The sequence below is a fragment of the Etheostoma cragini genome, chromosome 4, assembly GCF_013103735.1.
Source record: "Etheostoma cragini isolate CJK2018 chromosome 4, CSU_Ecrag_1.0, whole genome shotgun sequence".
Lineage (NCBI taxonomy): Eukaryota > Metazoa > Chordata > Actinopteri > Perciformes > Percidae > Etheostoma > Etheostoma cragini.
In genome coordinates this window covers 14,906,025-14,919,540 of record NC_048410.1, presented here as the reverse complement: position 1 = coordinate 14,919,540, position 13,516 = coordinate 14,906,025, and the positions used below count along the sequence as shown (strand labels likewise).

The window sequence follows — 13,516 nt, the reverse complement described above, 5'->3', positions numbered from 1 at the left end:
TTGGAAAATGGCTGCAATGAAACAAAGAGTGAAAAATTTAAAGGGGTCTGAATACTTTCCGTACCCACTGTATGTATGGCTGTACCTGGGAAAGGACAGCGGCTGGTTGGAGATGGCACTAAAGGGAGAAAAGACAAATGGGAAGAAAACACAAACCACATGAAAAACCATTTAAACACACACATGCACACACAAACACACACACACACACACACACATACACACACAATGCACAGATGCACTTTGTACCCACCTCACACAGGTACCCTAAAAATAGTGTGCTTTCAGATAGCTGATACCAATACATTGCACATTAATCTCCTGTAAGTTTGCATGTTCTAGTTAACTGAATGCCCATGATAGAATAAGTAATTTTGGTGGTCAAACAAATACTGTTAATAATTATCTGTTGGTGACCTGCAAGGGATGACTTCCAGACTTTTGTCTCCTAATTCTGCTTTTTGCGTCTTACAACAGTTGTTGCCAGAGTATGTATGCAGTACCTGCTCCTGGCTGGGTTGGGCAGTACACTGTGGCTGTAGAGGGAGGTCTGCAGCTGGGAAGCTCTGTGCTGTCTGTCTACTCTGGTGCCCAATAGGGGCTGGTGTAGCTGGAGCAGACTCTGTCTGTCAGAAACACATAGGAGAGATCACATTTATTGGACCCTGTTTTTGGATGTAATATGACACACAATGATGTTTTTGCTTCAACTTATTAACCTCAAGGTTAAAATGTTCAGTGTCAAAGCAAAGGTAGTCATGAGCAAGAAAGTAGAGAGGGATTTTTTTAGCAGGTTTAATAGGGCAAGCTAAAATAGAAAAGGGAAGTTAAAGCATTAAAATGCCACTCTGCCATAAACAGGGAATGCGCATTATTTTGTACACTACCACACTAAAACTGAGACCTTATTTTGGCTTAGGTAGGAGCAGAGACATGGAAGTACCAGAGGAGCAAAGCAGCTGGCAGAATCAGCGAGTGGGAATGATCAAACAGCAGGCTGCTGCTGGCAAGTTTAGCCTACATGAAGCCTCCTTCTCTGACGTACCAGTGGATTCCAGTCCAGATTTGGGCAAGCGAAGAGTGGGACATCAAGACTTAGCCTTTTGTCTGTATGCTCAACTACTGAGGAGGTAGTACCCCCTACCTCCCCCATCCTGTACATTGGACGATTAGCAGCGAGGGTGGGGGAACTGGTCCTGCGACCGACAATGTGATGGAGACAGTGGTCGAGAAGAATGAGATCTCCTCCTTCATACAAACTCGGTGGAAGCACAACTTGTGGGGGTGGGGAAAGATGTGAAGGTGAAGTCACCGGGGTTGGTTGACTGTTTGATGATAGGGAAGTGGCTGACACCAAAAGAAAAGGAAGAGTGACTGGAGGAGAACTTGCCAGATGAGGAGATGTGGGTGAGCCTGGCTTTGAGACTGAAGTTATCTTTCTGGCAGATGTATGCTTGTGTCCCAGAGATGCACCTGCCTTTGACCTATCCCTCAGGAGGAGAGACATGCAAGCCTTGCAGTGGCGGTGGAGTTGTGGGCTGCGTGGGACACTCAGACAGTGCTCTGAGGGAGGTTGTAAATTCAGGGGAAGGACAGGTGAATTGAAATTACTTGCTGAGTCACGATGAGAGTGTTCATGTGGGGGTAAGAGAGGAGATAATAATGATGGATTCGGGGCAGAGTTAGAGGACAGGAAGGATGTGGCTTGCGCTGAGTTTTCTGTGCTTTTTGTTGAAGCCAAATCCTGTGACGGACACAGACTGGGGCTTTTATTCATGGTCTTTGTAAGATAGTGTTTCCTACATCGCAACGCCTTAACCAGGGAGGCGCTTCCACGCCCAAAACACACTGTGTTCTCAGTGATGAACAGGTCATGACATACAAAGGGATCACTGTGGTGACGCTGATCAGGTATTCAGGTATCATTCCAAAAAAAAAAAAAAATTGTTGTTACAACTCAGAAAAACAAAACAAAGGATATAAGAAAGTTGCCACAAAAATAAGAAATGCTGTCACTCACTGTTTGACACAGATAAGACCCCTGGTGCAGTTGTGCTGCAGGTTGATGATAGGCCCCAGGACGCAGCTGACCTGTGGTTTGCTGGTAGGCTCCCTGATTTAATTGGGTGGATGTTTGTGAGTAGTTTTCATGAGAGGCCTGTGCTGTGGGTTGCTGGTAGGGCCCCTGGTGCAGCTGAGGGTCAACCTGGGCAGGAGGACTGTAGATCACTTGAGCTGTGGAAATGGGCTCTGAAAGCGACTGGTAGGCGCCATTTTGCTGATTGCTTGGATCATCTAATTGAATGGCAGAGCTCGCTCCGCTGTCAGCTGTAATAAGAGAGTAAATAAACAATTTAAAATTTACAACAATGCCGTCTACAGGAAGGACAGACACTGAGGACAGAGAAGTGGAGGGAGACAGTGAAGTAACATTTCATTCATTCCAATTCAAAAGCTGGGTGATTATGTGTTATAAATGATTAATAGGTGTGGCTTGCTCGCTGCAGTTAACATTCACAAATACCAATTTAACCATGATCAGTGTGTTTCCTGTCAATGAGTGAGAGAGTCCTAACAGTAACACTGAGGTTTCATGATTTACGATACAGTCATACATGCTTCTACTTGCAGGTTCTCACATGGGGCAGACGTGGAGGCTGGCACAGTGCAGATCAGGGTCTGCTGCTCCACCTCTTGGTCCTCACAATCTGTCGTAGCAAATGTTGGTGCCTGTGGTACAACAGTACCGGGCACCTGCAATAGGTTCTGCTGTGGTTTCTTCACAGCTGCCTCGCCATTTTCTGACGAGACCTTTCGATCCCTCTTCCATTTAATGAGAGCCACGCGGTCCCGGATGGACTTCCCGACTATCTTCACATCACAGTCCAGGAAAAAACCTGATTCCACCTACAAGACACAGGTAAGATGCTTGCTGCAGCTCAGAACAAACTGAGTCATGGTTGTAATTCAACACCTTTTGTAATCAATCATCAAATCTAGACTTGATTCTTTCCCTGAATGACAAAGAGCTGCCTTTCTATGCCTTCTCATATGTTTGCACAGTAGACCAAAGATCAACTGATAAGTTGCTCTAGTTTCCATCAATACAGTACATCCCTCAAGCTAATGATTACTGACATGACTACGTACCAATTCTTAGTTACATTACACCTCGTTAAAAAGGCCCAAAGATGTGTTCCAGAGTAAAGACAGCTATAATATTACAATACACTTCTGTAATTCACTTCCAACCAATGTAGAGAATGATAGTACATGGGTTATAATGATATCTAAAGGCATCTCATTGCATTTTTCTTCACTACCTGATTGGGTGTTCAAATCACCATCCAATGTTTGTTTTTAGCCAGTTAAATATGTTTAATTAATTTGGAGTTAACTGGTACTGTAACGTAGCATAAAACAGTATTGTTGCTATGGTTACCTGCATCTTATTATTTACTGTGTACTGAATTTGAGCTATTTTTGAAGTGTCAATGTATTTTAACAAACACAAGCCGGTCAAACAGAAATTAGTATTTCCTAAGGCTATGGCAGAGTTGAAAAATGAAGCTAGTGGAACACAAAGTTCAGTCTGGCCTGTAACGGTCCAAAGCCAAGGTCATGAGAGAGCTGAGACATCCTATAGAAAAAGATAACAATCCTTTGCTTTCAACACCTAATTAACCTGGTTTCAGACCTTTGATCGCTACCCACATAGTAAAACATAAATAATAGTAAAATAAAGTCAAACCCTACAATTACTGTCTGTGTATATTCACCAAAATACAATGGTTCTTTCAGTAACTTCAAATATTTGTTTACCATTTCCTGTGCAACAACCTCTGGTACCTCATTCACCAAGTCAAAGGAAAATTCAATGGCACCAGTGTCCTTGTACTTCCCCTTTAGCTTTTTAGTATCCTCAACCCACAGCTTCAGAGCAATGGATGATTTCTTCCCGTCATCTTCTTCATTGAGCTCCACCCTCACACCTGTATCCTCAGCAAAGAAGGCATGATTCAGGAGGTCCTTGATGGAGTACCTGCAGCAAAAAACACAAACACCAGCTACTCCTTTGGGATATAGGTCATAAGAATAGTAACCTAACCTAATGATGCACACAGAAACATGAACTGTGTCAGAGCCAAATACAGACACTGAGAGCACACTGCAGGAACAGAAACAAAACAACACAGTGGTAAGGTAAGGATCAACCTCTATACAAAATGCAACACAAGCCCTACCGAAGCCCCGCCAAATGTCCTGCTTTACTCACCTTTCTTCCCATCTGTGGCAGATACATTCCCCAATTATTTCCTTAATTTCTGGGTCACTGACTTTGCTGTAGCTGGCAGGTTTCACCCCCTGCAAAACAAACCAGCATTAACATGTCTCAACTCACCAACTGACACACTCAAAGCAGCAGTACTTAGCGTGTGACTGCGTACCAGAGGAAGCAGTGAGTACTGTCTGCTTTGTCAAAAAGCATGAATTACAGACCCTCCGCAACACATTTTCTCCCAGACATCTAAACTCTGGGGATTAAGAACGTACTGCTGTACAAGAGGACTTTTGGGGCTCTGGGACACTTAGTTGAGAGATTAATCAATTCACAACAAAATTATTTTAATTAAAACACCAAAAATAAAATAATTCTTAAAAATTAAAAGTTTTCCTTTAATTTAATAAATAAATGAAACACACCCTAGCTTAAATAAATGCAGCTAGAGCCTTAGTTGCTGTGGTATGACCAGTAGCTTCACTGACTTCATGTTTCTTAAGATCTATTTTAAAGATATTGCATAAGCATGTTGTGTTGATTTAGAAGGTGACAAAGAGGAAATGGGAGGGAAAGGGGACTCAGCCTTAACGGTACACACTTTCTCCGGTTTTGTTAAGAAAATTTAATAACAATGACTTTAACATCTTTAAACGTGAACTCACACTGGTGACTTTGCGGTAGATCTGAGCAGCATTTTGACATTCAGAGTAGGGATATTCTGAGGTGGCCATCTCCAGCATACACATTCCAAAGGCGTAGACATCCACAGACTCATCATAGTGCTCCTCATACATCTCTGGGGCCATGAACTCTGGAGTGCCTGGAGAATTAATGCAGGAGAGGGAGATCAATTATAAAGTCACGTGCAGTCATCAGTGTGTCATCCTTATTTAATGGGATAAGTATCAGAAATGTGAGAGACATATATTTCCCTCCAAAAAAGAGCTAACAGGAGTGCATGATAAAATAATAATTAAGAAATATTAAAAATAGTCACAATTAGATATTTTCCTCATTATTTTGACTCATATTGTGATTGCAATAGGATTCACGATATTGGGGGATGATCATTTTTGTATCATTAAACTAATTTTTACTGAAAAATAATAAAAATTAAAGGCCTTTCCCAAACAGAGATGTTTTCTTTTTAGACTGGGACATCTCTGCAGCACCACAATAGGTCCACTATACTTACTTACATTTGCCTCCGATTTGGATTTTGCACTAGTTTATATTGTGATTTTGATAAAATTGGGATTAAATGTGCAGCCCTAATAGTAGTCTTACGTACATCAGATTACGAGAGTCACAATTACAAATTAATGCTAATGTTGCTCCGTATCAAAACGTTTATCTTATCGACCTAAACACTGGTAATGTCAGAGTGCGCAAAAAGTCAGTTACTACAAATTGAAATACATATTCTGTCACAATTCTATAAAACAGTGTCTTGCCAACTAGCTGATGACTAACCGATAACACTTTTAGCAAAGGAGGCCCTCTTTAGTGTTGCCAGGCCCAGGTCTCCTATTTTGACAGAGCCTGTGGGACCAGTGATGAAGATGTTGTCACACTTGAGATCTCTGTGGATGATTGGAGGAGTCCTTGTGTGGAGGAAGTGGAGGCCTTTGAGAATTTGCCTGCACCAGCTACGAAGAACTTTAGGCTTCATCACCTTAAAACGCTTCAAATACCTGTCGGAGAATAGAGATATTCCAGATCACAAGGTATAGACAAGGTATAGACATTTGCTATCCAAAAAACATTTAATGGTAATAGACAAACTGACATATCATGGTTTGTCCCTACTAGTCACTGTGTTGATAAAATGTTTTCAATGAGCTGGTACAGTGCTGCAAACTAGTTTGGTTTTCATTAAGCATCATCTGCAAAGAGAGTCAATATCAATCTTTGACTATTCTCTTCTCAGAGTAAACTCCTCCTTTTGACATCCTTTTTGCCATTGTGTTTATTAAATAACTTTGATGAAGCAAGAAAAAAAAATGTTAAAATACAACTATTAATCTGTATATCTTTCCGTTTCTACAGTATGTTATTAGATTTAGTGTAATGGTGTTGTTCAATTGTTATGCAACTCGATACACATGAAGTAGACAGTCTAATGGCCATTACTGTAAGGTTGTTGTAAACTGACTAATACAAGCAGCAATAAGAGACTACTATTTGCGATCAGTGATTTACAGTCAATTATAATCTTGAAAAGGACACATATGTTCTAAAATGAGTATACCAAGACATCTCAAACATATCAATAAAGAAAACTATAGAAAGTGTTTTTTTTATATTTTCATATTGATTCTCACGTTTTTAGTGTCCCTGAGGTCATTAGCTCTGTCACCAGAACGATACACTTCTTCCCTTTCACGGGTGATTCCCAGAAGTCATAAAACCGCACAATGTTGGGATGTTGGAGAGCCTTCAACATCTCTGCCTCCTCTTTGAACCTCTGTCTCTCAGCTTTGGACAGTTTCCGTTCCTGGGGAAAATGGAGAAAGACATTTTTTTTTTTTTATGAGAAATAATCAATTCAAAGTTCATTAACTCTTTCTTTTAGTATTCTGGAGCCTTATCAGTGGAGAAACATCAGCAGTGGTCAATGTGTCCAAATTTAACAAGTTTGAGGGGGCGGTGGAGGAGGAAGGAGGGCTAATCATTGTCATATTTGGTGTTTTTCTTAAATTAAGTGGTAATGAAAGATGCAATACCTTTTCCACCACCTTTACATATAGTCTGGATTTGCTTCATGGGGGAAGCTCCCTGTGGCTCATGTTCAGAGTGAACAAAAACCCTGGCATTTTGAGTGAGTAAACATGGCAGTCTGAACCATTTACTCTGTTTTTAATCACTACTGTGATTAAAACACCTGGCAGCTGTGTGCGTGAAATCCTGACTCCAGATAAAGTAAAATTCTTATTTAATATAATGTTGTGATAGAGAGACAGACACATCTGTCATGACAGATAAACAAAAGATTAAATTGCATTTTGAGTCAGTAAATGTTAAATGAGTGAAATCCTGTATACTGGATCAATATTTTGTCCCCTGCCTTCCCTGAACTGTTGTATAAATAGCCAAAGAACCGACAGCGAACATTTCTGTTTCTCTCCAGTCAGCATGGCAAACTGGATGACCTCTGGATTTTCTCTCCAGCTGTCTTAATATAGACATTTTAATGGTGACAATGAGGGTGCATTTTGTGTTTTAAATGTCTGGGATACACACTGCATCACTCGGCATTGATTATTGATTGATGCTGGGGAATCAGATTTCATTTACAGCCCATAGTGACCTATGCCGTGTGTGTAGCCTAATGCGTCTAAGATTATGAGGAGCATTGTGAAGGATACGCCTCCCCGCTTTAACAATGCAGATTCTAATGTATACCCAATATATTCATATTTTCTAGCTGGTTTACCTACAGATTGTCAATGATTCATTGCAGAGGGAAGATCTGAACAGGGTGTGGCACTTACAACAAAGACTCTGCTTTACTGAGTCTTCATTTTGCACAAAGAAAAAACAAATTAACAGCACTGACATTTGTAACTAATGGAGTGTGGAGTGGTGAAGAAATAACGCTGCTGTGAATATAAATATAGAACTCTTGTTTTGCTGTGTATCAAATACTACAAGTCTTACTCGCTGTCCTCAGCTGAACCCCCCATTCCATCTCTCCTCCCTCTCTATCTTGGTGCAGAGGGCTGCATCAGCAGGATTCACTCTCCAGACACTTCGGTGTGCTAATACCACAAGGGTATAAATCCATGTTTAGCATTCATTACTAAGCCGTCAAACAAGACTACTAATGTGCAACAGTGAGACACAGATCTCAAAGTGGTAAGGTGTTCTGGCATTTTACTTAATTATGTTGCATAATTTGCTTATATCTACTAAATAAATCGCTCAACAGATGTTTGATCATCATTAGTGGATAAATAAGTGATAAGACTAGCGCCCTGGTTTGATCAACTAGTTTTGCTTGACACCAGGAATTGGCTACTCTTTAAATATAAATTTTTAAATCTTCTATGAGCCGCCATGTTATCTGCAGTCACGCTCTTAGTCATACTCTCAAACACACACTGTATACAGACAGTAAAGGCCCACTCTTTAAGTTGCAGTGGCTTTTTGTGGGTGAGGAACAGGCTCTGAAGGGCAAGGCCCTCATCTCCAGGGACTGAATAGTTGAATCATCACTAGATCTCACCTAAGGCAGAATAACATGAACGCACACACACACACACGCACACGCACACGCACACACACATTACATATGTATGATACATATTTTAAAATGTACTCTTGACACTTCAGTTAATTATGTAGAAGTCTTTAAAAAGTACTATTTTTTTCTCTCGATAGATGACAAGAACAGGAGCAATAGGTTTAAATTCAAGTCACAAAAGCTGTGAACCAAGGCTGAAATGTGGGATCTAACCAAGATGCTCAATGAATTGAGGGCTCACTTTTTTAATTGATACAACGCTTAATTGAAGTTTCACATCCAAAATAGCCTCATTGCATTATGTATATTATAGTGTCTACATCAACAAAACGTAGAACTTTAGTTTCAAAATGTGCCTCCTTGGTATCTAGACTTGTGTCATTGCCAACAAGAGCTGTGAGATAAGGACAAAACTAAGTAATAGGCATTACATTTAGTGTCTGAATTTGATTGAGTTGTGCTGTGATTTGTATAACTTATTCCCTCGGGCCTGATGTGGTGAACCTGGATTCTGCAAGAGTAGGAAGACAATAAAAGCTTTGGCTCTATTCGTTCTGAAGCCACACTAAATCTATGAAATCCTACTGCAGGACTGCGCCTCAAAGTCACAAACATCATCCGCATTATGATCATTTAAAGTAAATCAAAGGTTCTTAAATGTTCCCTGAATCAGCTTGCATTGTTGCCCCTACAAAATGTCTAAATGCCAGTATGCAAGGACTAGAAATTGAATAAAATAAAGCTGCTTATAAAAGTTTGGTAAAAAACAAAAACAGCATAATGCAGAAAAAACGTATTGGTTGTTTATATACAATAAACATGCCTATACAAAAATTCATATGAATAGGAATTCTTAACAATAGTAAAGCTATAGAAAAGATGTGGACCATCTGTTAAAGCAGTGGCTGAATCAATTCCCCTGGGACATTTTCCTCACGTCGGAACCTTTAAAAAAAAAGACACACAGACATCTCTGTACGTGTCCACAGTATATTCTGTGTCTGTGCCTCTGTTTTATTGAAAAATACTGTATAATTGTAGTAATTTTCACAGTAGTATGATACTTCATTAAGTGTTCTCAAATGTAATCTTGGGCAGTTTTTTTGCTCTAGACAGACTGTACACATTTCGAGCCCTGAAAGGGCATCCGCTGTCCACGGGTCTGTCTACAGGCTAATCTGTACATCACATGGATAGCATCTAAACTGATCATTAGATTACCACATGCACAGATTAGTGATGCAGTAAACAGTCACTGCTATGAGACTGTGTTTATATTAGCCCTGTAATAAGATTCTGACTAATTTAAGTGTGTAAATTGTGTCTAAAACTGCTGACACTGACTAAGGCTGACTACTGTTTAGGTGCACGAGTAAAATTGCTTTGACTCGATTCAATTAGGATTCAAGAAAGTACCTAGTGGAAACGGAAAATACAGACGTCTTAGAAAGATCTGCGGGTGACACCAAACTATATTATGGAAACATTTATGCTCAGTTTTATGAGAGGGCAAGCTGGTGCAATGTGTGCGCTGACAAAAACTAAAAAGCCACATGAATGTCTTTTCCTCCTCCCTCTTCCATGTAACAATACATTGAACTTGTGCTCAGTCCCTCAGTGAGAACAAATACTTCCATGATGGCTCATTAAAAAAAACATTACAGAAAACAGAATGGGGTAATGCATCTCATCTGTGTGCTCTACAGCATAACACTGCAGCAGGATGAGATTATAAAAACAATGGAATTGAACTGTTCTGTTGATTACAAACCTAACACCAATAACAAAGTATGTCACACAAATGTCTGCTGATTGGTTCATCAATTTCAACTTGCTCCTGAACTGGCTGAATCTGGTAAGAGGGGAAGAACAAAAGGCAGGAACTAACCACAATATTATGCAAAAGAATCTGACAATAATCCATATTCACTCCTGGATGTTAAGGCACTTATGAGCAGGAAATCTCATTTAAGCATTGTAAAGGGCCAAGGACCCTTCAGACACTATTCTACCTGAAAGACCCCAATTTAGGATTTTGTTAGATATAGTCGGTTACACGTCTGGTTATATGTGCACATATCACTGTTTCAACTTCAAAAGAATGAAGTGACAGTGGAATAAAACCAGTCTCATGTTGTATGGGGAATCAAAACACATCCAGAGAGATCCCTGGGCTCGCTCTAACCAAAAGTTGGCGTTCTGTGCACAAGGCTGCAAACTGACAAAGGACTGACTTTTTGGGTGGGCCTACACACAGTCCTTCAGAACTCAGATACTAAGCCTATCATTGGCTGGTTGATGTTGGACCTGAATCATCAATAAACCCACCTGGAGTTCACACCATGCCACTTCGACCCAGGTGTCGGTGTCCAGACCTTTATAGACGGTCTTGAAGGACCCCCTCCCCAGCTCAATGTCAAACTTGAGGAAGCGACCCCCAGGTGAAGTGGACACAGCCTTCGTCCCGGGCTCCTCTTCGTTCTCATCACTTCCTGCTTTACCTGTGACATCCGAGAGCGCAGCCTCTACCTTTGACTCGGATTGGCTCTTGTCTCCCTTCTCCTGGCCGACGCTCACGCTCTCCGTGGCGCTGTCCTTCAACACCACCTGGCTCTCCGTGCTTGAAGTGTCCGGGAGGCCCACACATGTTCCGTGCAGAATCCGGGTCCGATCAACGAGTGTCCGCAGGTCAATGTGGGGCACCGGGGTGATGTTGGCAGACTCCACCGGCGTGTCAACCGGCTGATGCTCCTCGCTGTCTGACACCCACAAACTCCGTCGAATGAACCTCTGGCGGACCAGCGCCCGGTAGTCTGTGTACGGGTATGCGCTGGGGTCACTTGCTCCACGCAGGGCTTCATTTTGGATGTTGACATTGTGGTCTGTCCCGTTCTGATAAATAGGCCTACGGGAATTTGCATTAATGTCCGAGTCTAAATTGGGTGCTGAGGAAAATGTGGATCCCAGTGGCGGATCTTTGCTTGAATGATCCGCCGAATCCATCCCAGGTAAAATATTAAGCACTTACCGGCGACATTGTGCAGAGAGAATGATGGACATGCTCCTCTCCCGGTGGTGGGATTTGCCTTTACCTGCAACACTCGCATGCAGTGACGCAGTTCGGCGAATCAGGATGTATGGCCTTATGCCTTGAATTTGTTTAGGACACAGAACACCACTACAAAATGTCCAGCTCTGAGGATGCGCGCATTGCTCTTTGCCACCTCACGCCCCGGTCCACCTTGCTGCAATACAGCACCGACCTATTCAAGTTAAGCCTGATGTCATTGGCAGTTTAACCTATGAGCTCACGAGCACAGTTCCCTCCACATTGCATAAGGTTGCCGCTCAAGCCCAAAGTATAGAAATGTAATTAGTTCCGCAGACAAATCGCTGGCCTACAGCGGTCAGGACAGGATGTTTAGACTGTAGCTGCCTCTTACTAATCCATCCTTACACTGATCACGGGATGCCCAAGTGCGCAGCTGTCATACCCTGTAGAGGCTCATCCATCCGGACTCTGTTTAATGCAAATTAATAGCAGGTGTTCCGTGTGAAAATCGGAATAAGTTCAGATAAGTGTGACCTCGGCTTCTTTGCACTGTTCCTTTAACTATCCTCGCGTACTTCTTTCTTCTCCATGGCGTGCACCTAGAGGGTGCAGGATGGACAGGATCGCTTATCAGATAATGCTCACTGCGGCACAGTGTCCCTCAGGTTGAATCAGGCAGCTCTCAACGCGTCTGTCGTCCAGCTGATAAGACTGTTTCCTTCCTATGTTTAATTTCTTCCAGGTTCGGGATAACTAGAATATGTCACGGCACAACCCACGCCCCTAGCAACAACACGTATCCAATAACTCGGCACGCTTTAAGGCGGAACCCTCAGCCTCCCGTGACACAGGACCACACCACTGTCCGCCCTCATCGTGACGCGCTAAGCTTCCAGTGGGAAGATGTCTGTCCAAGCCTCCAACCAAAAGGGACGCTGCAACGAAGTATGGGCCACCGGATAAGACGCAGCGGACCCCATCTTAGTATTTTACTCCTTCACATGCAGGGAGGCTGACGGTACCTTCAGCAGTTAGGAATATGAAGTGCTTTGAACAGGAATTTCTCAATGAAACAGATTTTTTTTTTTAATTGATCTAAAAATTATATTAGGCCTATATTGTTGTATGAGCAGTAGCTTTTTGTATCATTTTGTATTCTGTTGTATTGTTGGTTAGTTTATAGGCTATTATTACATTGTACTTTTCCTACTTTCTTAAATCCCTGCACAGGCATTACTAAAAGTGTTACATTATTCCAAGTGAGTTAGCCTACTTTGTAAACAGTAAATACAAGTAGCCTAGGCTTTACACAAATCTTATTACAACTAGGAAAACACCAATGAAAGAAAGTCTATTTAAAAAGGGGGTGGGGTCCAATAAGACCGCGTCTTTCTAATGCTTCATCTTTTCATCATTAGCCTTTGTGATTATTATGATTGTGTCATAGCTGCTAAAGAAGTGTGATCCAACAAAGACCTAAATAAAAAGGCAGTGTCCTTCATCACATCATTTATAGCAGGCCCTCAAAGAGTTCAAACACTGAAGCTGTTAAAGTCTGCCCATGTTGTGCAGCTGTGTATCAACTTTACAAATACATAAGTAAGTAGTAGCAAATTAAAAAAAGTTGCAGTTTTTAACATTCTGGCTGACACAAAGGTCACAGATGGAGCTAAGAAGCTCATATTGTCATCTCTGCTCGTTTTAGGCTTGACACACTTGTCTTTTTTTAACCTTTATAAAATTTGAAGTGAGGGAAACAAGTTACTGAGGACCAGAACAAAGATGTCAAAATTATCGCTTAAGGCCTCAAAAGTAGCCTAATCTTTTTTTTTCTCCACAATGAGAAACAATGGTTGTGCCAATTATGGCGTTTTTCCACTGCTGGTAACAGCTTGCCTCGGCTCGCCTCGGCCCGCCTCGGCTCGCCTCGGCCCAT

At 41.7% G+C, this 13,516-nt stretch overlaps 1 protein-coding gene across 13 annotated transcripts in view; it reads right to left on the bottom strand.

Annotated features, from left to right (window-relative positions):
- The window catches only part of wnk2 (WNK lysine deficient protein kinase 2), a 23,600-nt gene extending 11,084 nt beyond the window's left edge, over positions 1–12,516 (bottom strand). For 4 of the 13 annotated variants that reach the window (XM_034870283.1, XM_034870284.1, XM_034870286.1 and 1 more), the window contains exons 1-10: positions 10,857–12,515; positions 6,607–6,779; positions 5,756–5,976; positions 4,945–5,102; positions 4,277–4,365; positions 3,823–4,042; positions 2,640–2,907; positions 2,021–2,328; positions 504–626; positions 86–118 (exon numbers count right to left, since the gene is read on the bottom strand). In XM_034870283.1, coding sequence (XP_034726174.1) covers positions 86–118; positions 504–626; positions 2,021–2,328; positions 2,640–2,907; positions 3,823–4,042; positions 4,277–4,365; positions 4,945–5,102; positions 5,756–5,976; positions 6,607–6,779; positions 10,857–11,531 — 2,268 coding nt within the window. In that variant the 5' untranslated portion in view covers positions 11,532–12,515. Of the gene's footprint in view, positions 1–85; positions 119–503; positions 627–2,020; positions 2,329–2,639; positions 2,908–3,822; positions 4,043–4,276; positions 4,366–4,944; positions 5,103–5,755; positions 5,977–6,606; positions 6,780–10,856 lie in introns of all 13 variants that reach the window. The other 9 variants (XM_034870294.1, XM_034870296.1, XM_034870285.1 and 6 more) reach the window with 8 other exon arrangements.
- Between the last annotated feature and the right edge of the window lie 1,000 nt (positions 12,517–13,516).